The sequence below is a fragment of the Erythranthe guttata genome, chromosome 13 (genome assembly GCF_056151865.1).
Source record: "Erythranthe guttata isolate IM_541 chromosome 13, IM_541, whole genome shotgun sequence".
In the NCBI taxonomy this organism is placed as follows: Eukaryota; Viridiplantae; Streptophyta; class Magnoliopsida; order Lamiales; family Phrymaceae; genus Erythranthe; species Erythranthe guttata.
In genome coordinates, this window is record NC_142545.1 from 2,962,935 (window position 1) to 2,983,826 (window position 20,892).

General features: G+C 37.2%; 2 protein-coding genes across 2 annotated transcripts; both read right to left on the minus strand.

The window, feature by feature from the left end:
• Positions 1–8,277: 8,277 nt before the first annotated feature.
• Positions 8,278–9,596, minus strand: LOC148765665 (uncharacterized). The gene is made up of 2 exons (XM_088811739.1): positions 9,241–9,596; positions 8,278–8,742 (listed from the first exon to the last, which is right to left on the minus strand). Exons 1-2 carry the CDS (start codon positions 9,506–9,508, stop codon positions 8,483–8,485), a joined length of 528 nt encoding a protein of 175 aa, XP_088667865.1. The 5' UTR covers positions 9,509–9,596; the 3' UTR covers positions 8,278–8,482.
• A 6,896-nt stretch (positions 9,597–16,492) lies between these two features.
• On the minus strand, positions 16,493–20,892 carry LOC105968245 (wax ester synthase/diacylglycerol acyltransferase 4). The gene is given in 5 exon segments (XM_088811671.1): positions 16,493–16,813; positions 17,083–17,220; positions 17,459–17,812; positions 19,263–19,817; positions 20,636–20,892. Coding segments are annotated over 5 exon segments (1,377 nt in total). The 5' UTR covers positions 20,813–20,892; the 3' UTR covers positions 16,493–16,660.

Sequence of the window (20,892 nt, forward strand, 5' to 3'; positions counted from 1 at the left end):
CTCTTCTTTTTTCTCCATCTTCCGGCGGCGACGGCGGGGAGAAGATTTGCCGGAAAAAACAGAGAAAAAATAAGCAGAAGAAAAAACAGAGAAGGGAGAAAGACGAGAAAGCAGAATGGGTAATGAAAAATAAGATTATAGTTTTGAAAGAGTATAATAGACAATTAAGGGTAGTTTTGAAATTATGAAAATATCACTAAGGGCTCGTTCGGTTACCGGGATCGGATTAATATGGATTGGATTGGATTGGATTAACTCCCTACTGACTAATTAATTAGTCAATTAGTAGGATGGTCGGTTGCTTGGATTAGACCTACAATTAAATCTGTTAAAATCTGGTAATAAATGTGATTTGTCTATTATATCCCCAACTTAGCAATTATCCTGTTATAATTCGTAAAATTTATAACATCAGCTATTATTTTTTTCATAACATCAACGTAACTGAGCAAAAGGAAAAATTATATTTTACTTCATCATATTAAACTCTATAAATTTTCCAAAACCATGGAACTCAATTTTTTAAGCCTGCACTTCTAAACTTGATCAAAATAAACGAGAGAATAATTCCGTTATCTGATTCTCAATAATAATCAAACAATTAAGTTCGGATATTAAAAATATATATATATATATATATATATATATATATATATATATATATATATATATATATATATATATATATATATGATGCTAAAATATTTAGATCACCTGGGGTAATGTAGAAAATGAACTGGGAGAGCAAAGCGGATCAGTAGCTTGACAACTTGATGATCCTGAGGTACCTGCGATCATAGAACACGTGAACTAGGCCGGGGGTTGATCCGGCGGAAACCCCTCCGACGCTCAAGTCAGACGTGCTGATAGTAGAAATAGTCCAGAGAATACGTATTGTAGTATTGCTCAGTTAATAGGACGTACCTTAAGGAATGAGTTCAAACCTTTATTTATAGCTTAAATGAGATTGTTGGGCCCAAACCTTATTTGAAGGTGATTGGGCCTCGGTGATTATGGTCTTCCATATTGGGCTCGTGGCCCAGTATGTAAGGAAATTGTAGGCCCATTGGGTCGGCCCAATTAGGCATATCATTAAGCCCCCCACTCTCGAGTCGATGTGGGGGCCATGTTGAAATGGGTGACATATCGTGTCGAGAGTAAAAATTGTGGTAGTCGATGGTGAGCGAAAATGCGTTGGAGCGCGTGTCGGAGGGACGTGAAGGCGCGTTGGCGCGTAGCGCGACCAAGTTGTCGCGATGTAAGTGACTTGAGTCGTCGGTGTTGTCCCACGACGATGTGGTAGCGCAGATCAAGTTATCTCCTCGTGGGAGTTGTCTCGTCGTGGGGTAATAGAGTTGATCGAGTTATCTCCTCGTGGGAGTTGTCTCTTGATGATGTTGTAGCACGGAGCTAGTATTCTCCTCGTGGGAGTTGTTATTTATCGACATTGTCAATGTTTTGACGCGTTGCTTGTATGTGTTTACATATAGCCTTCTGCGTGATGTACTTGAGGAGGGGATCAGGCTCTCAAGATTTTTATATGGGGATCGTGCCCTTTGTTAGACCTCGTGGGTCGTAAGTATGTTTGGACCGTGGCCACGTTTTAATGAAGGACCCATCGAAAACAAGTAGATAACTTTGAGTAATCAAGCTGGCCAGGCTATATAGATTCCCATAATATTCTAAGTGTTTCTAGGGTCGTAATCGTGCTATCTTGAGCTTGCGATTATATATTGAATTTCGGGCGAGTTGTCTCCTCATGGGAGTTGTCTCGCAATGAAGTTGTAGAAGCATTGGATGACGCGCGACTGAGGAGCGTGCGTATCGAGGTCGCTCTGAGCGAGTTGTCTCCTCGTGGGAGTTGTTTCGCGGCGAGTCTTATTACCGAGCGAAGTAGCTCTTCGTGGGAGTTACCTTGCAACGGGTTTGTAGTGCCGAGTGATTTGGTTCCTCGTGGGAGTTGCTTCGCAACTGGTTATAGGACGAAGCGAGTGGTCTCCCCGTGGGAGTTATCTTGCTGTGGTTCCGTAGACCCGAGGGAGTTGGCTCCTCGTGGGAGTTGCCTCGCAACGGGTTATATGACCGAGCGAGTTATCTCCTCGTGGGAGTTGTCTCGCTACGGGTTGTAGTTCCGAGCGAGTTGGCTCCTCGTGGGAGTTGTCTCGCTGCGGGTTCTTAATACCGATGGAGTTGGCTCCTCATGGGAGTTGTCTCGCAACGGGTTTGTAGGGCCGAGCGAGTTTGCTTCTCTGGGAGTTGTCTCGCTGCGGGTTGGTATTACCGAGCGACTTGGCTCCTCGTGGGAGTAATCTCGCTGTGGGTTGTAGGACCGAGCGAGTTGTCTCCTCGTGGGAGTTGTCTCGCTGCGTGTAGTAGGACAGAGCGAGTTGTCTCCTCGTGGGAGTTGTCTCGCTGCGGGTTGTAGGACCGCGCGAGTTGGCTCCTCGGGGGAGTTGTCTCGCAAGGGAGTTGTAGGAGCATCGGATGGCGCGCGACTGAGGAGCGCGCGGACTGAGGTCGCTCTGAGCGAATTGTCTCCTCGTTGGAGTTATCTCGAAACGGGTTGCATGGCCGAGCGAGTTGTCTCCTCGTGGGAGTTGTCTCGCTAGCCCCCCACTCTGGAGTCGATGTGGGAGCTAAGTCGAAAATATTACCGGATCGTGTCTATAGTAGATCGGTGCTATTGTGTTCCGTTAGTCATTTGCGTGACGTGGAGAAATAATAATTTTTAACTTTTCTGTTAGAGAGCGCGCGTGATTTGGTGAGGTACACTGGAGAGCTCGCGCAATTTGGTAGAGCACGTTGAAATTCTCGCGCGATTTAGTAAAGCGAGGTGAAATCCGCGCGCAATTTGGTGGAACACGGTAGAATTTGCGCGCGATTAGGTGATGAGTGATGCGCGATTTGATGTGTCTAGGAGCGCGCGCGCGATTGGATTGTTCTGAAAAAAGCGCGCGCGCGGTTGGGTGTGCTGGAGACGCGCGCGCTTTGTGGGTCGCGCGCTAGCCTAGTGACGTGAGTTGAATTTGCGCGCACATTTAATGCACTAAGAGAGAGTGAAAAGCTGCCCAGAAATACATGGGGTGGCGTGCGGGCATAGAATTCACGTAGAGAGAGAATGAAGAGCTGGCATGGGGAGGCGTGCGCTCATTTAATGATGGAGAGAGAAAGAGAATTAATTTGACATGATAAGAGTTGCTGCAGGCGCGTGGCCCACACGCACGCGTCATGCGTGAGCGCGTGGCTGCCACGCGCGCAGACTGCCCAGTCACTTTCCATTTTTTTTTTTTTTTTTTTTTTTTTTTTTTTGTCTCGCGCGCGCGTTGACGGAGGGCCGCGGATTCGCGCGTGTCCGCCACGCGCGCGTGCTTTCACCGCGCGTTTTTTCCTTTTTTTTTTTTTTTTTTTTTTTTTCTTTTTTCTTTTTGTCTTGCGCGCGCGTGGACGGAGGGCCGCGGATTCGCGCGTGTCCGCCATGCGCGCGTGCTTTCACCGCGCGTTTTTCTTTTTTTTTTTTTTTTTTTTTTTTTTTTTTTTCGCGCGCGCGCGGACCGAGGCTCCCTGGCCAACCGCGCGGTGCTGATGTGCGCGCTCTTCTTTTTGTTTTTTTGTTTTTGTTCTTTTTTCTCATCTTCTCTCTTTTTTCTTTTCTTCTTTTTTTCTTCTTCTTTTTTCTCTTCTACTTCTTTTTCTTGTTTCTTTTTTCTTCATCTTTTTTTTTCTTCTTCTTTTTCTTGGTTCTTTTTTCTTCTCTTTCCTTTTTCTTCTTTTTTCATCTTCTTCTCTCTTCTTTTTTCTTGGGTTTTGCGTGCGATTTTACCCTTTTTTTTTTTTTTTTTTGGTGGTTGATGTTCACCCCTTAGGATGTTCTATTTTTTGAGTAGGAAGATTATACTCGTCTCTTGCGATGTGATGTGAACCCACTTGGGGTTGAAAGGTAAGGGTGATGCCCAACCTTGGGATGGGTTAACCACCCACTGTAGGATGAGGCGCTCGAGACCTATGGTCTGAAGTGAATGCACACGGTTGTGTCATTGCTTTAGTGACAACGCGAGTTGAAGCTTTCGCTGTCGTACGCTGAAGGTCCTTGTCGGTTATCTGAACCATTAGAGGAGCCAGTAGCAGTTGATATTGTTGAAGTTTCGGCGATCATACGCTGAAGGTCCTCTTCGGTTATCTGAACCGTTCGAGGGAGGCGGAAGTAGGCCCCCAGAGAGTCGATGACCCATGGCGAGCAAAATATTTTGGGGGCACTATAAACCCCCAGGGAGTCGATAACCCTTGGCGAACGAAATATTTTGGGGGCAGATGTAAGCTCCCAGGGAGTCGATAACCCTTGGCGAGCGAAATATTTTGGGGACAGATGTAAGCCCCCGGGGAGTCGATAACCCTTGGCGAGCGAAATATTTTGGGGGCAGATGTAAGCCCCCAGGGTGTCGATAACCCTTGGCGAGCGAAATATTTTGGGGGCATATGTAAGCCCCCAGATTTTATGTTGACTTGAGCTAATAATTATGTGTTGAAAGAGCGATAACACCGAGAGTAAATGAAATAACTAGCTTTATTCATTGATCGAAAAGGTGAAGTTTCGAGCTTACTTGAGGTGAAGGTAAATAAACAAGTAGGGAGCGAATCGCTCGAAATAAATAAACTTGTACTAAGTAGATGATGTAAGTGTATCGTTCAATTGATGTCGAGAGGTGAGGAGATGTATCATCCTCAAGGTATGATAGCCCCCCAGTTTAGGATGATGTGCTCACGAACAATGTTATGTGCTCGATAGACTCCAAGTGTCATTGACATCATTGGAAGTATAAGGAGATTATCAATGAGATGTTGACGATTGTCGTCGGCCATCTCGTCGTCGGGTGTGGAAGTAATCTTCATCTCTTTTTCTCTTGGGAGGAGGGAGGGCCGAAGCCTCTTCAATGCGTACGTGTTTCTCAGCGCGACTTAGTAACTTTTCTAGAGTGGTTGGAGGTCTTCCTGCAATAGATTCCTTGAATCTACCTTCTCTTAAGTTTTGTTGAATGATTCCAGCGAGCATGCTTCCGCCCACGTTAGGAACTTTGTGAGATGCCTCTACAAATCGTTGAATGTAGTTGCAGAGGGTTTCGCCCTCTCTCTGAGTGATAGTGAAGAGGTACGCGGGAGTCTTTGCGTACTCTTTGTTGATAGCGAAATGGTGGGTGAAACGATCTGTTAGTTGGGATAGAGCTTCAATTGACCCAGTGGGCAAGGAGTTGAACCAGCTCAACGCTCGTTCGGAGAGCGTTGTGCGAAACATCTTGCACATTGCCGCATCAGTTGGGCCATATAGATCTGCCATGGCGTAGAACTTTTCAAGGTGCTCCTGTGGGTCACCAGTTCTATCGAACTGCGGTAGACTCGAGACCTTTACCCGTTGGGGTAGTATCTCATTAATTATTGCGACAGTGAAGGGATTGTGCCTTATTCGAGGTATTGTCCTTCCACCAATCGTATTACCTATGTGGGGAAGGTGATTTGAGCGAGATAGCTGACCGCTAATTTCAACCTCTCCACCATTGTGTGGAGGAGCTCGTTGGTGAGAGGCGTTGCCTCTTGAAGGTGAACGTCGGTCTCGTCGCTCAGTTCGTGCATCTTGGCGATGAGTAGATTGTTGCATTCAGGACCGTGGGTCCGAAGTAGATGAGGAGACACTTATTTGGTTTTGGGCTGGCGGTGGTGCCATAGGTGGCTCCACAGGTGGAGCAGGTGCTGGTATCGCGTTGGGAGCATTTGCTCCCATCGTGGCGATATATTGGGTCACGGCCTCTGTGGCAGCGCGAGTTGAAGCTTCTGCTATCATGCGTTGGAGAGCATCCTCGGTTATTTGAACCATTCGAGGACCAGGGAGTGGTGGATCGGCGAGTGGTGGGTCCGATGGGGGATCATCTGAACCTCGCGAGGCGGATCCATGGGACGTGGAGGAGGTGGCAAGCCAGAGCCTCCACGAGGTGGGAGGTCGTTAGCTGTGTCATTTTCTCTCTGAGCAGACGCCTCAGGAGGATCTTGTTGGCTACGTGATCTGGTTTGCATCGTTCCCACAGACGGCGCCAAAATGATGATGCTAAAATATTTAGATCACCTGGGGTAATGTAGAAAATGAACTGGGAGAGCAAAGCGGATCAGTAGCTTGACAACTTGATGATCCTGAGGTACCTGCGATCATAGAACACGTGAACTAGGCCGGGGGTTGATCCGGCGGAAACCCCTCCGACGCTCAAGTCAGACGTGCTGATAGTAGAAATAGTCCAGAGAATACGTATTGTAGTATTGCTCAGTTAATAGGACGTACCTTAAGGAATGAGTTCAAACCTTTATTTATAGCTTAAATGAGATTGTTGGGCCCAAACCTTATTTGAAGGTGATTGGGCCTCGGTGATTATGGTCTTCCATATTGGGCTCGTGGCCCAGTATGTAAGGAAATTGTAGGCCCATTGGGTCGGCCCAATTAGGCATATATATATATATATTAGAAGGAAAGAACTATAACTAAAAACGATATATTCTTCAATTAAAAAAAAAAAAAACAGAGAAGAATATAAATTAAAAAAAAAATCAACAACAAAATACATCTCCTGCCTCACCAAAGCAGGAAACACAAAAATATTATGCAAAGTCACCAAATCATTGCTACCTATGAACAAAAAAAAAAAAATCTGAAGTCAATAAAATAAATTTCCAGAAATTACCAATCAAAATGGCCTACAGCCGTTCTTCTCTTCAAGACTTTTCTTGCTTTGATTAATGAGGTGAAGATAAAAAGTGGATTAGGTTTTTGTTTCTTCCAAGATTTAATAGAATAGGGTGAATATACGTAACTTTATTCTAGGGTAATAGTGTAATTTTCATTATTAGTAGGCATCTACTATTTTAGTCGCAGGGGTGGAGCACCGATTAGATTTTGAGAATTAATAGGGTTTTGTAGCGGGCTCATGTTTTTTATAGCGGGCTCCCCCTGGTGCGAATCTTGTCAACCGGACATGCTATTAGCCCCTACTATTTAGTCTAGTAGGGGGTAATAGCAGTAACCAAACGAGCCCTAAGTGGAATATTAGCTAAGGAATTTTCACTAATTATTTTTGAGATGGGGTATTTTCTTAACTATATTTCCTAAATTGAAGGGTTTTCTCTAATTTTACCCAAATTTATATGATTGGTTGTGGGTTCTTTCATTATCAAAAACAAAATAAGAAAAATATTGTCTGATATAATTTTATAATAATTTGAAAACTACTTTATACAGTGCTATGATCTTGAGATCGTAATAAGTTGTCACTTTCTTAGATATAAACATTAATTTTTAAAATATCACTCTTAACATCATTACTCATTCCAACATAATTTTTAATATTTAAAAAAAATATTTAATCATTATTATTGTACTTAATATATTTATTTGACTATATAATAAATATACAAAAATAATATTAATTCCAAATTATGTTATATATATAACTAGTTTTGTCATTCAAAATAACACAATTAACTTATCTAGTTTCAATTTTTAATAAATTAATCAATTTCATTTTTTGAAAACTCGTGCAATTGTACAACCGTGTAAAGTAATCATTTTGTTTTTGTCCACCATTTATTGAATACTAGAGAGAGAGAGAGTAGTCGAAGAAAAGAGATTGAGAAAGAGAAATTTCAGATCGAGAAAAAAAAAAAGAGAGAAGCGGCGCTCAGAAGACAAGTGCGAAAATAGTGTTAAAAAAGTTATAACTCATTACAGGTATAATTGGTAGGTTGTTTCTATTAATCACCCAACTAACAACTAAAAGGGTTTTCTCAAATTAAAAAAAGTTCTCTCCCTACAGGATTTTCGCAAAAGAGCTGCATGCAATATCCCGTGAGAACAATATATGGGAGGTAGAAGACAATTAACCAATGAAAGTTGTAGCCCTTCGAATTAGCTTTTCAATACTACTTCGGATCATGTCATTTAGTATTCAGACGTAAGAGGTATAATCAAAATGGCAAAAACTGCCTAAACAACTTTCGAGTTTTCTTCAAACATTGGTTTTTCTTCTGAACTCGTATATTTTTGCATGATTCACCCATTTACGTATGTTTACCAACAAATACACTAAAACACCAATAATACATAAAATTAATAAATATCAAACTCTACTCATCTACAAATTTATTAATATTGTCATGTATCAAATAATTAGTGTCATGTGAGAGGAGGAAGAACATTAATAATGTTAAGGAAATAGGAATAAAACATTTCCAATAAGTTTAACATAATTGTGCAACAAGTTTATTAAGTTTCATAGTACAAAACATAAATCCATCAAGAATATCTTATGCTATATCTGGAATATTTAAAAAAACAAAAATTAAAAGTCTACATGCTCGTAGATTATTCGTTCAATAAAATAGGACAACAAACATATATATGAAAACTTGTGTATCTATTTATGGCACCACAAAAATTGTCGCATCTTTTGTTTTAATGATACCAACGGATCAAGGGCCATACTGCGAATTTCATGAGACCATCTTTGCAGTGGATGCCCTTGTGTTCGCCACATGCGAAATAGTACGGTTGCCACCTCTTTAACACGAACTCGAATCCTTGACCGCCTCCGGAAGTTACCTCCCCAATTTTTCTTGCTCGTTTGAGGTCACAATTTTGAAAACTCCAGAAATCCGGTAGCAAATATACACTATGAGGGAATGTGGACTCGTTTGGTGGAGCATACTTAAACACTGCATATGATCAACACATCCGATAAAGTTTACATATATACACACACATGTGTGTGAGTGCTACGATGATTTAGGCGGTATTTGCAAAAGCTTATTAAAAAACATAAATACTTCTTGATTATATGTCTTAATTGAATATTAAGTGATTATTTCTAAAAGTTAGGGGTGTTTGCAAAAATACTGGAAAATCTATTTAAATAGAAATGCTGGTCTAAGGGTGTTTTTTTTAAATTAACTTAAAACAATTTATCTTAAGAGAAACAAAAGCAGAAGAAGTTGATTTTCCAAAAGCCTAAAAAATATATTATAAGCAAAAAAAAAAAAAAAAAGACTCATAAACTGTTTCTAAAACCTTTTGCAAACACCACCTTAATCCTCCATAATTGCACCAACGTGCATAAATGAAACTTGAGAGAATGAATATTCCAATTATATTACAATAGTTATATATATAGGTCCATATTGATATATAACAAGTTATAGAGCTTAATTACATACCTAATGTGTCGTTCAAGTAAAATGGGCCATTCTTCATTGCCCAATCGGTGTAATTGAACCCGTAATGCCAGTTCTCTGATCCACCAACTACGATTCTGTTGGATCTTTTAGAACAATTTTTTTGCGGGTAACCCCAAAAGTCACCTCCGGTGTGATTCCAGGGGTTCCAGTTACCTGCAACAGTACTCCAATCCTTGTTTGCCATAGCAATGGCGAAAACGGACATTGCCACAACAACAAAGAGGGCTCCTCCGAATTTCAGAGCCATTGTTTTTTTTTTCTTTTTTTTTTTTTCAATTTCCAAGATTAATTTAAGTAGAAGGGCAAAAATTTTGCTACAAAGACAAGTTTGTTGTTTTGATGGTGTTCTAATAAGGGAGGGAGTTGGGGGTTTATATAGTTACTATCTTGAGTAATGAAGTCATGAAATGTTAGTTTGAAATGGTCAAACTGATACGACTTTCAACTTATCAAATCTTAAATAACTCGAATTTTTTTCACAAAATACCTTAAAAATAATTTAAAAGTAATATTTAACATGATTACATTTTGACTCTTAAGTCTTGTACATCCTCGTCAACGTCTTGCTTTATTAATAACCGACCCTTTAAAAGTCTAAATTTTCAACTGAAAATTAGTCAAATGAGGTAATAATCCATTATTAGGAATTAAGAATTTACTAATGCACGCAAAATTAGGTAATTAACAATTTGCTCTACCATAGAATGATGGATGACCTAATATTTACGTAGTTGGTGATACAATTAATTTGTTAGATGAATACACATGGATAAACACAAATCAGTCCCCGAAGGGATGATTTAGCGGTTGGAGTAAGTGAGTCTGTGTCAATTGATACATGTTTGAATCCTCATGTCAACGGTCGCTAGGTCGAGCTTGTCACACATAATTAGACTAGTGTGGTTTATATCTCTCGTATTGTTTGCAAGCTAACCTATTATACGGGAGTGTAGGTTTACCAAGTGCACCTATACGATTGGTTGTTCGTTCCTTCATTACTGAAAAAAAAGTTTTAAATTAAATTATTCATGTATAAACAAAAACACCCTCAACTAATATAGGGATTATTTAAGATAGACCCGTCATTAGCTTACATAATGTGGGATAAGCCCATGCCTTTTTAATTTTTTAGTAAAGGGTTCTAATTAGGAACGGATCACCTGATAAACTGAACAAAACGGATGCCACTGACTAAATGACATGTGGAATTAATTTTAATAAAATATGAATTATCATGCTGTCTATTGTGGGACCTACTATAAACCCATATTCCATTTTTTTCTCTCCGTTAATAAAATGTACATGCTCATTTTATGAATATTTTCTATTAAATGCAGTAAATTAAATTATATACTAAATCAATTTAGTGTAAAAATATTCGGTTAACATAAAAAAAGAGATAATAATAATGGGGAAGAAAAAATTAAAGTGATTAAAAAAAAAAGAAAAAAAAAAAAGAGAAAAACCCTAAACTTGACTAGGAAATTGGCACATTTGGGATTTGGGAATTTGCTTCATTGAATCGTTGCTCATTGAGATAAAATTATATTAAGTTAATTAATTAAATGAATAAACATTAAATTTGTCAATTAGTTTTTTTTATTTACCATATAACATTAAAAAAATTATGAACATAGGGTAAACTTACTATAGATTATATATAAAAGTTAAATAGAAATATATATATATATATATATATATATATATATATATATATATATATATATATATATATATATATATATATATATATATATATATATATATATGTGTCGCTTAGTCATTGGAGTCCGTTTTTTGGTGGTAAATGGCACATCCGTTTTTAATTTAATCTCTTTAGTAAAACCCATTAGTCTAAGGGCTCGTTCGGTTACCTATATTTGATTAGATTGGATTACATGAGATTGGATTAACTCCCTACTGACTAATTAATTATTTAGTTAGTAGCATGTTCGGTTTCTTATATTAAATTTTCTATTAAATTTGTTAAAACCAATTATTATATATGAATTGTCTATAAAACCACTTAGTTTACAATAATAAAATGTAATTTTAAGGATAAAATTGTATTTTTCTTTTTAGTCACCTCTTATTAAATTAATCTCAGGGGAAGGGTGCTACTAATTTAATGAAATAGTAGCATTTAATAGCGGGCTTTGATTTTAGTAGCGGGTTTGAAAAAGTGTGAATCTTACCAAAAGTCGCGTCCTTAAACAAGTTTATATTATAGTATTAAAGTATAATATTTTAAATTTAAAAAATATCATATTCATAAATTTTGAAAATATACAAGGCTATTGACCACTATTATTGTAATACCAATTTATTACACAAATCAGTTACGTGTCATGAATTCGTTTTGCTTTACAGAGGTATGTATATCGTGACTTCTGTCGTTTTCTTCTTCTTTTTATTTGGCAAGTGCATCATTAGCATGAGCGTCATATGGTAATTCTAAATTTGAAGTTAGGCTCCACAAAATGCTTAGTTATGTATGTTAAATTCAAATGTAAATAAAGTTATGTAATCACTATTCTCTTATATATATATTTTGTACTATAAAATCATGCACATAATCTGTACTCCTTCCGAATCATTTTGCATTTATTCTTTCCGACCTGGCAAGACAATTTTATAATTTAATTGCACCATTTCGACTCACAAAATTCTCAATAAATTCATCTTCAATGTTTCCATTCCTCCATAGTTACATTTTTTCATAAAAAAAATATATTTTTCTTTAGCTCCTCTTTAGGTGAAATTCCGGCATGAATTCTAACATGTCTCAGAGTGACGGCACACGAAATGAAGAGAACGCCAATTCTATTTGCTATAATAACGAAATTCAAGAACATAATAGAAAGTGTCATTAGCGCCACAATCTCCATCAAATTCAACGACATGAGCAGTAAATTATTCTTAGAAAGTGGAATTTATTCATATAAATATGAATTATTGATATCAAAACATTGATATACTTTGTTCTCCATTTTCTCGTATATGTATAAGTTTCCTTTATTTTGCACTAATATTAAATTAAATTTTTATTTATAGGTATTTTTGGGGCAATCCTCACCCCAACAAAAAGGAATGAAACAAACTCGGTGAAGAATTAGGGATGGAGCCATTACAAATTAAATTCTGGTTCCAAAACAAGAGGATTTAAATGAAGGTAATCAGGACATGATTTTGTATTAAAAGATTTATAAAAATTTTATCCTCGAAGGCTATTTGTTTTTTCTTTCCTTTGATTTGCAGGTGAAACATGAGCATCGAGAAAATACTATTCTACAAGTTGAAAATGAGAAGCTTCAAGAAGAGAACTCGAGACTTAGAGAATCTCTCATCAATGCGTGTTCTATTGGTTGTGGTCGCATGTTTGCTGCGAGAGATATGTCCTCCAGTGAACGCCAACTAAGAATGGAGAAGGATGGTTTGAATGAACAAGTAATACATTAAAAGAAATTTATATTTATTTTTTTAAATAAAAAAACAATAAAAGTTAGCGGTGAACCTAAAATTTTTTAAAGGTTACATTTAACTTTTCTCTCTCACTGATTTTTTTTTTCTAGGATATTCATGAAAAAATGAAGATATAATATATTATAATATAAATATGTTGGATGTGTGTTTAGGTACACAAAACATGTCCATTTTCATTTTCTTGTAGACATATATTTATGGATGGTTACATCCCTAGATCTGCGATATGTAATTTATTTTATGGGCTAAAGATACCCAAAAAATAATTGTCTTGAACATTGATGAAAAAATTGAACATAAAATAGGTTTTTTTCCTTTTTTTTTTTGACATGATACATAAACGTACACATGATTATAATAAACTTTTGTTTTTCTTATTAATTATATTTGTATACAGTTTTGTCGCGTAGCTGCAGTAGCGACGAAGTGTATTGGCAAGAAATATTCATCTCCATCTCCTTCTGTTGTGCGCTCTACTGATTCTGAAAATGCTATCATTTTGAGAGGAACAAAGGGCAAGGGCAAGGGCAAAAGCAAACAAGTCATGTTTTGATGCTCAACGTTTTCTAATTAATCATGAATTGTTTTTTTCTTCTTTATATTTACATTTTCTTGGAAGAACTTTAATTAAAAGACCAAGTGATCATCTTTCTCATTGGATTTTTCATCAAGTTACTTTAATATTTCAGACATAAATTAATATAAATTGCTTTCGTTTACCTGTTTGTTCTTGTGCTCAATTTGTTAATTTTCAAAAATATACAACTAGATTTGAACCCTATGTCTAGGTGCGTAAAACGAGGCGAGCTCGAGCATAGCCTTGGTATTTTGGCGAGTTCGAGCTCGAACTCTTCGAGTTTTATGTTATAAACTCGAGCTTGACCTCATTTTGTGATTTTTTTTTAAAAATTTCTAATATCTTTGTTATTATAAATTATAATAAAGAGATATGAAATAAAAAAAGGAATTGTAGTTTATTTTCCTAGTTATTTATAGAATTGCATTATTTACAGAAAATCTTGGGCAAGTTTCCCGAGGCGCGCGTGAGCACGCTTTCCGAGGCACGCGTCTGACACGCTTCTCGAGGTAAAAAAATTATGGGCACGCTTCCCGAGGCAAAAAAACCGTAACAACGAATAACAGAATTCTACAACAGCGATTTACTCTCAACTTGAATCCGCGCCAATCGTCAGCGCACGCTCCGGCATCTCCAACCACGCTACGTGCGTATGCTCCTCCTCCTCCACAGCGACCTCGATCCACCTGATTCTCTACCGTGCGACCTTGACCCACGTGATCCTCCACCGCACGTTGTTCCACAGCCGTTGCGATACAACTCGCTCGGTCCTACGAACATCAATTCGCGCGTGCGCCTCCCTCCACTCACTTAATCGCGCGTAACTTCCACTGCGCACCACCAAATCGCGCGGGAATCTCAATGCGCTCTACCAAATCGCGCAAGGATTCCAACGCGCCCCACCCAATAGCGCTCGTTCTCCGCAGAGAAAATAAAAATTATTATTCCTCCACGCCATGCCAACGACTAACGGAACACAACAACACCGATCTACTCTCGACACGATCCGGTAACCTTTTCGGCTTGACTCCCACATCTACTTGAGAGTGGGGGGCTTGCGGGACAACTCCCATGAGGAGTCAACTCGCTCGAAACTACGAACCCGTTGCGAGACAACTACCACGAGGAGCAAACTCGCTCGGCCCTACAAACCCGTTGCGAGGCAACTCCCACGAGGAGCCAACTCCCTCGGTACTACGAACCAGCAGCGAGAGAACTCCCACGAGGAGACAACTCGCTCGGTCATACAACCCACAACGTGATAAATCCCACGAGGAGCCAATTCACTCGGAACTACAACCCGTAGCGAGACAACTGTCACGAAGAGATAACCACTCGGTCCTTTAACCCATTGCGAGGCAACTCCTACGAGGAGCCAACTCCCTCGGGTCTACGAACCCACAGCGAGATAACTCCCACGAGGAGACCACTCGCTCCGTCCTACAGCCCGTTGCGAGGCAACTCCCACGAGGAGCCAACTCGCTAGGTACTACAACCCGCAGCGAGATAACCCCCACGAGGAGCCAACTCGCTCGGTACTACAACCCGCAGCGAGACAACTCCCACGAGGGGCCAACTCGTTCGCTACTACATCTCGCTCAGAGCGACCTCAATCCGCAGACTCCTCAGTCGCGCGTCATCCAACGCTCCAACAACTTCGCTGCGAGACAACTCTCTCGAGGAGACAACTCGCTCGCGATTCACTATACAACACAAGCTCAAGTTAGCACAATTACAACCCTAGAAACACTTAGAGATATTATGGGAATCTATATAGCCTGGCCAGCTCGACTACTCAAATTTCTCTACTTGTCTTCGACGGGTCCTTCATTAAAACGCACGGTCGTAACATACATACGACCCACGAGGTCTAACAAGGGGCACGATCCCCATAAAAAAAATCTTGAGAGCTTGATCCTCTCCTCAAGTACATCACACACAAGGCTACATATAAACACATATAAGCAACGCGTCAAAACATTGACAATGTCCATAAATAACAACTCCCACGAGGAGAATACTCGCTCCGTGCTACTACATCGTCGCGGGACAACACCGACAACTCAAGTAACTTACATCGCGACAACTTGGTCGCGCTACGCGCCAACGCGCCTTCATGCCCCTCCGACATACGCTCCAATGCGTTTTCACACACCATTAGGCCATACGCCAACGAGCGACTTCTATAATTTTTACTCTCAACACGATCTGGCACCCACTACAACATGGCCCCCACATCGACTCGAGAGTGGGGGGCTTAATGATATGCATAATTGGGTCAACCCAATGGGCCTACAATTTCTTTACCTAATGGGCCACGAACCCAATATTTAAGACCACTATCACCAAGGCCCAATCACCTTTAAGTAAGGTTTGGGCCCGACAATCTCAATTAAACTATAAATAAAGGTTTGAACTCATTCCTTAAGGTAAGTCTTATTAACTGAGCAATACTACAATATGTATTCTCTCGACTATTTTTATTATCCGCACGTCTGACTTGAGCGTCGGAGGGGTTTCCGCGGGATCAACCCCCCGCTTAGTTCACGTGTTCTATGATCTCAGGTATCTCAAGGTCATCAAGCTCGTGAGCCAGTGATCCACTCTACTTCCATCTCATCCTACTTCAACTCTCTAAGGTGATCTAACTTTAGCATCATCAGTTTCCTTTATTTATAATAAATGTTAAAGCGATAGGCTTATTGGTGAAAACGATATAGCCTCTAAACCTAGAATAATAAAGATGTTTGGTTGGGGACTTATGCACAAAAACCCCTAATTTTAAAATAATTAATTGTGAAATTTGAATTACCAAAATTACGTTAATATTCCTACAAATATGATCATACAAATCCCAACAAAACACATAGATTTAGTTGCTATAAGTAAGAAATATTAACTACAAAATAAATTGTTTATAAAAAGTAAATAAAAAAAAAAATATATGCGAGTGGATTAGGATTTTGCTAGCCGCGGATTTGCAAATCTAAACAATCAAAGTCATTAGAGAAAAAAAAAGGTGGAAAATAAGACATGTAATTAATTTTTTAGTTTTTTGCAAATATATCATTAGGTTTCATAAGTTGACCTAACATTTCTTATTTTTATATATAAGATAACAAAAAATATTTTCTATTAGAGCCGTATTAGAAGTAAATGAAAAGAAAAATCTGGAGAAAAAAAATATTTATTACAAGAAAATAATAACATAGTGCCGCACTCGAATATTGCCCATGTATTAAACAAATTACATAGGCAGATTAAAAAAATAAAAATAAAAATAAAATAGGAACCTTAAAATGAAAGTTTATTTTTTTTTCAATTGTATTTATTAATATTTTAAATAGAAGGAAAAGGGATCGCTGCTTTGAAAATCATATCAAAGGCATCTTGAACGCACTGTCTGAACTTTGGTGCATCAATTAAATCATTTTCTGTTCCAAAAGCAATTCTCAACTGTCCCATGTAACTCAAAATTGTTACTGTTAAGCTCTGCAAAAATTGATGAATAAAAATAATAATTACATATGGTGAAATTATAATAAATTATAAAATTAAATTTAATATATAAAAGATAGTTCATATTTAGATTTGAATTAATTATGTTAAAGCAGTAAAAAATGACAGATAATATTATAGGACAGAGGGAGTATTTAGTTGGTACAAAAAACGGTAACCGTAACCTTTTAAACACAATATAATATTTCCGAAATTAATATTATTTTCTAAATTAAAAACAATAAGAAATTAAATTTTAATACCTGAGGAACACCAACATTCATGACATACATGCCTTTGATTGGTTAATTTGATAAAACCATTCTTTTAAGTGGTCCTATTACATTTGAAATTGTCATGCTTGTGTTCTTCAATGTTCTATGTATGTATTCAGCTGTCACCTGATATATATATATATATATATATATATATATATATATATATATATATATATATATATATATATATATATATATATATATATATATATATATATATATATATATATATATATATATATATATATATATATATATATATATATATATATATATATATATATATATATATATATATATAATTTATTATTGAAAAAAAATGTATTATTTATTTTAATTAAATTATTTATTTAAAGATTACCTCAGGGCCTCTTAATTTCCTCAATGTTTCGAGCAATTTGCTAGTTAAAACCAATGCAGCAGAATTTCTTTTCCTCTTAATTACTTTCTGAGCCTCGAGAACAAAACTGAGAGGATCAATTGGGTCTGAAAAAGCTAATTTAGGGACTGGAACGTGAAGAAACGCAAATTGATTTCCCCATGGTGACTCAACATCAGGTTTGACCATTTCCGAGATTGATTTGTAACTGTTGATGTTTCTTGTGTTGAGAAGAACCAATGCAGTTGACTTTGCATTTGACTGGTCATTTTTCGTTGACTTTATGTACAGTCTGATCCCCAAGAATAATGCTCCACATATCACATCATTTATCGTCTGTCCATAAATACAATTGAAATTATATATTAATTTTTATTAGAATTTAAACTAATAGTGTTTAGTGTTGAAAACTATTTTATTTAGAAAGATTACATAATTTTTTTTATTAAAATATCATTTACTATTAATGATAAGAGACATAGATAATGTTTAGGGTTAAATACAGCTTGCACTCTTGTACTATCACTGCAGTCATATTTACTCCTCATGTACTATGAAATGCAACAAAACAGCCCCTCACACTATCAGTCAACTCTCACGTCTCTGACGGAGTTAGTTTCTGCAGTGTAGATACCTTTTTATCCTTACTTTTATTTAATAAAAATTACGATTTTCTGACTCGGGGATAAAAAATCTTACACGTACAGAACAAAAGAAGAATAGAAGTGAGAAACCTTCCCCTCTTCTTCCCTTTCATCTTCTCCACAACGATTGAACACAACATATACGTTTTGGAAGCAATTCAAAGAGAACTTGGTGTAGACCAAGGCATGAAGGAAGATCAGCTTCCGGGGATGGAATACCAACCCAACAACATCCCAGATTGAACACAAGATATGGGAATGTGCTGTTCTCAAGTTATCCTATTCCAAACAACAATTTCACTTTTACTATGATAATTAGGATCATTGAAGTTTATGTAGTTTTATTTTCAGATGATTCTGTATGTTTTTGGTGATATATTTGATATTTGATGATTTGGTATTATATTTTTATAATTTGGATGTTCGCTTTGGTTCTTTCGATAGATTTGGGATGATTTGGTATTATATTTTGGTAATTTTTCTACTTTTGACATCTTTGATGATTTTGAACATTGGTTTGGATGATTTCACTTTTACTATTGACGTTGGGGATCATTGAAGCTTGTGTCGCTTAATTTTCAGATGACTCTGAAGGTTTTTAATTGATATATTTGATGGTTTTGAATTATGTTTTTATATTTTGGATGTCTGTTTTGGTACATTTGCTACATTTGAACTATCAGAAGATATTTTCAAACTGAGTGATTATAATTCAAAAAGCAATTAAAAAAATTCTAGAATCTAAAAATTTGTTCAGAATTTTTGGGTGAAAAAAAAGCTGGGAACAAAAAATAGGAAGAAATTGGGAAGAATTTGAGTACAAATGAGTGGAGAATGGTGTACGCCTTTTTTACACAATAAAAGGGTATTTTGGTCTGAAAATTTCCAAAGGGTAATGTAACGAATAGTCAACAACTGATAGAGACATTTTTTTAACAGAGATAGACGGCAAGAATTGTTTTGTCGCATTTCAGCGTACAAGGGGTAAATGCGACACTGGTGATAGTACATAAGTACAAATTGTATTTAACTCCAATGTTTGCAATAGAGTTGAATTACTAACGGTATAATAGGAAAAAATGCATTATTGAAATTCTAATGAATACAAATATGGAATGGTGAATCGGAATATAAATACATACCACATGAAGACTGGCCTTGACTTTCTTCATCTAGTCAATTGAGAAGATCATGGTGGTGATTGTGGTTGGCCGGAACTCGACTCCATCATCGCCCGATCGTATCGGAGTCTTATCATCTTCAAGCACAATACTCTTCAAAACACTCCACCCAAAGTCATACACCCTATCAAAAGCCCTTAATAAAATATTATTTTTATTATCATTAGTTTGTATTTTCTGATTCAATAAAGGAAAAGTCAATGAGAGTTGAGGATTATCTGCCCTTTGCAAACAAGAGAGAAGAGCTCCCATTAATGAGTAGCCATCTCCAAGTGAATGGTGAAGCTTGAAAACAAGATTGCTAGCTGTACTTTTTGTGGGGTATTTTATTATGTGAATTTCCCATGATGGCCTGCTCTCTGGGAATTGTTCTAGGGATATTTTTGACAAATATTCAGACAGGCATTCCTCGTAGAATTCGGGTGTTTTCCCACGTGGGAAATTTGGGGTTTTGACATGTTCTTTGACATTCACTTCAACCTTTTTCCAGTGTTTTTTTCCGTTTTTGTCCTTCACCTGTGATTGTAATTGATTAAATAATTATTTATTTTTTGTTTAATTTGTCATGCACCCACTATTTTATAAAATTAAGGGTAGATTACGAAAACCCTCTAAACTTAGGCTAAATTACCAAAAAATCTCTGATGTTTGTTTCCGTCTTACATCAATCCCTTACAATGCGACTTTTCACAGATTTTTTTTTTTTAATTCCAGGGAATAGACTTTAGACAATTCAGATATTTTCATTTATTTTTCACCTATTTAACAGAAGGTATAATAAACTGTATACATTTTCTGTTAAAATACTCGATCAACAGTTAATCAGAGGGGGACTTTGATTATTACAGATATGTGGGGGTGTTTTTCGTTATCTACCCTAAGTTCAAGGGGGTTTTCGTAATTTACCCTAAAATTAAGCACATTTATAAATAAATAACAATCACACAAATTTAAAAGAGAGTTATTGCAATTATTACCCCTGTGTCATACCGAGTTGCTAACAAGACCATATCATGTTATTTTATTGGCAAAAAACTCCTATGATTTAATATTTTTTTAGCAATTAGTACCCTTTGTTTAGGGGCTGTGTGCTAAAAACATTTGAATCATAGGGGTGTTCTTGCAAATAAAATAACATGAGTAATTTTTGTAGAAACTCGACATGCCACAGAGGAGAGCCGAGTGCAATAAACCCGAAAAGAAGAGCGAAAAAAAAACCAAAAAAAAGTTGTCGTCAAAAAATGACCCAAAACAAAAATTTGGAAAAAAAAAACACACAGACACACAGTTAATTATAACAATATAATATAGTTAAAGAAATGTATTATACCAACCATGAGAGATGAGAAACGAGGGTTGATTGGGAGGAAGACATTTTTGAGCAACGTGGCGGTCTGTGAATCGTCGATCGGGAATTCGAATTCAAGAACAGCAATTATAGATAATGAAATAACAGAGCTGGTGAAGTATTGTCCAGTTGGACTAACTGGTTCTAAAATTTCATTTTCCATTGCATATATATAAAATAATAATAATAAAATGAAATGGTTTAGTGTGTGTGTGAGTGTGTTGTGTGTGTTTTCTTCTTGCT

Coding starts and splice junctions, on each gene's coding strand:
- LOC148765665 (XM_088811739.1), bottom strand. CDS start 9,508: ATGGCTCTGAAATTCGGAGGAGCCCTCTTTGTTGTTGTGGCAATGTCC. Junction 8,743..9,240: donor TTACTTGAACGACACATTAG/GTATGTAATTAA, acceptor GATCATATGCAG/TGTTTAAGTATGCTCCACCA.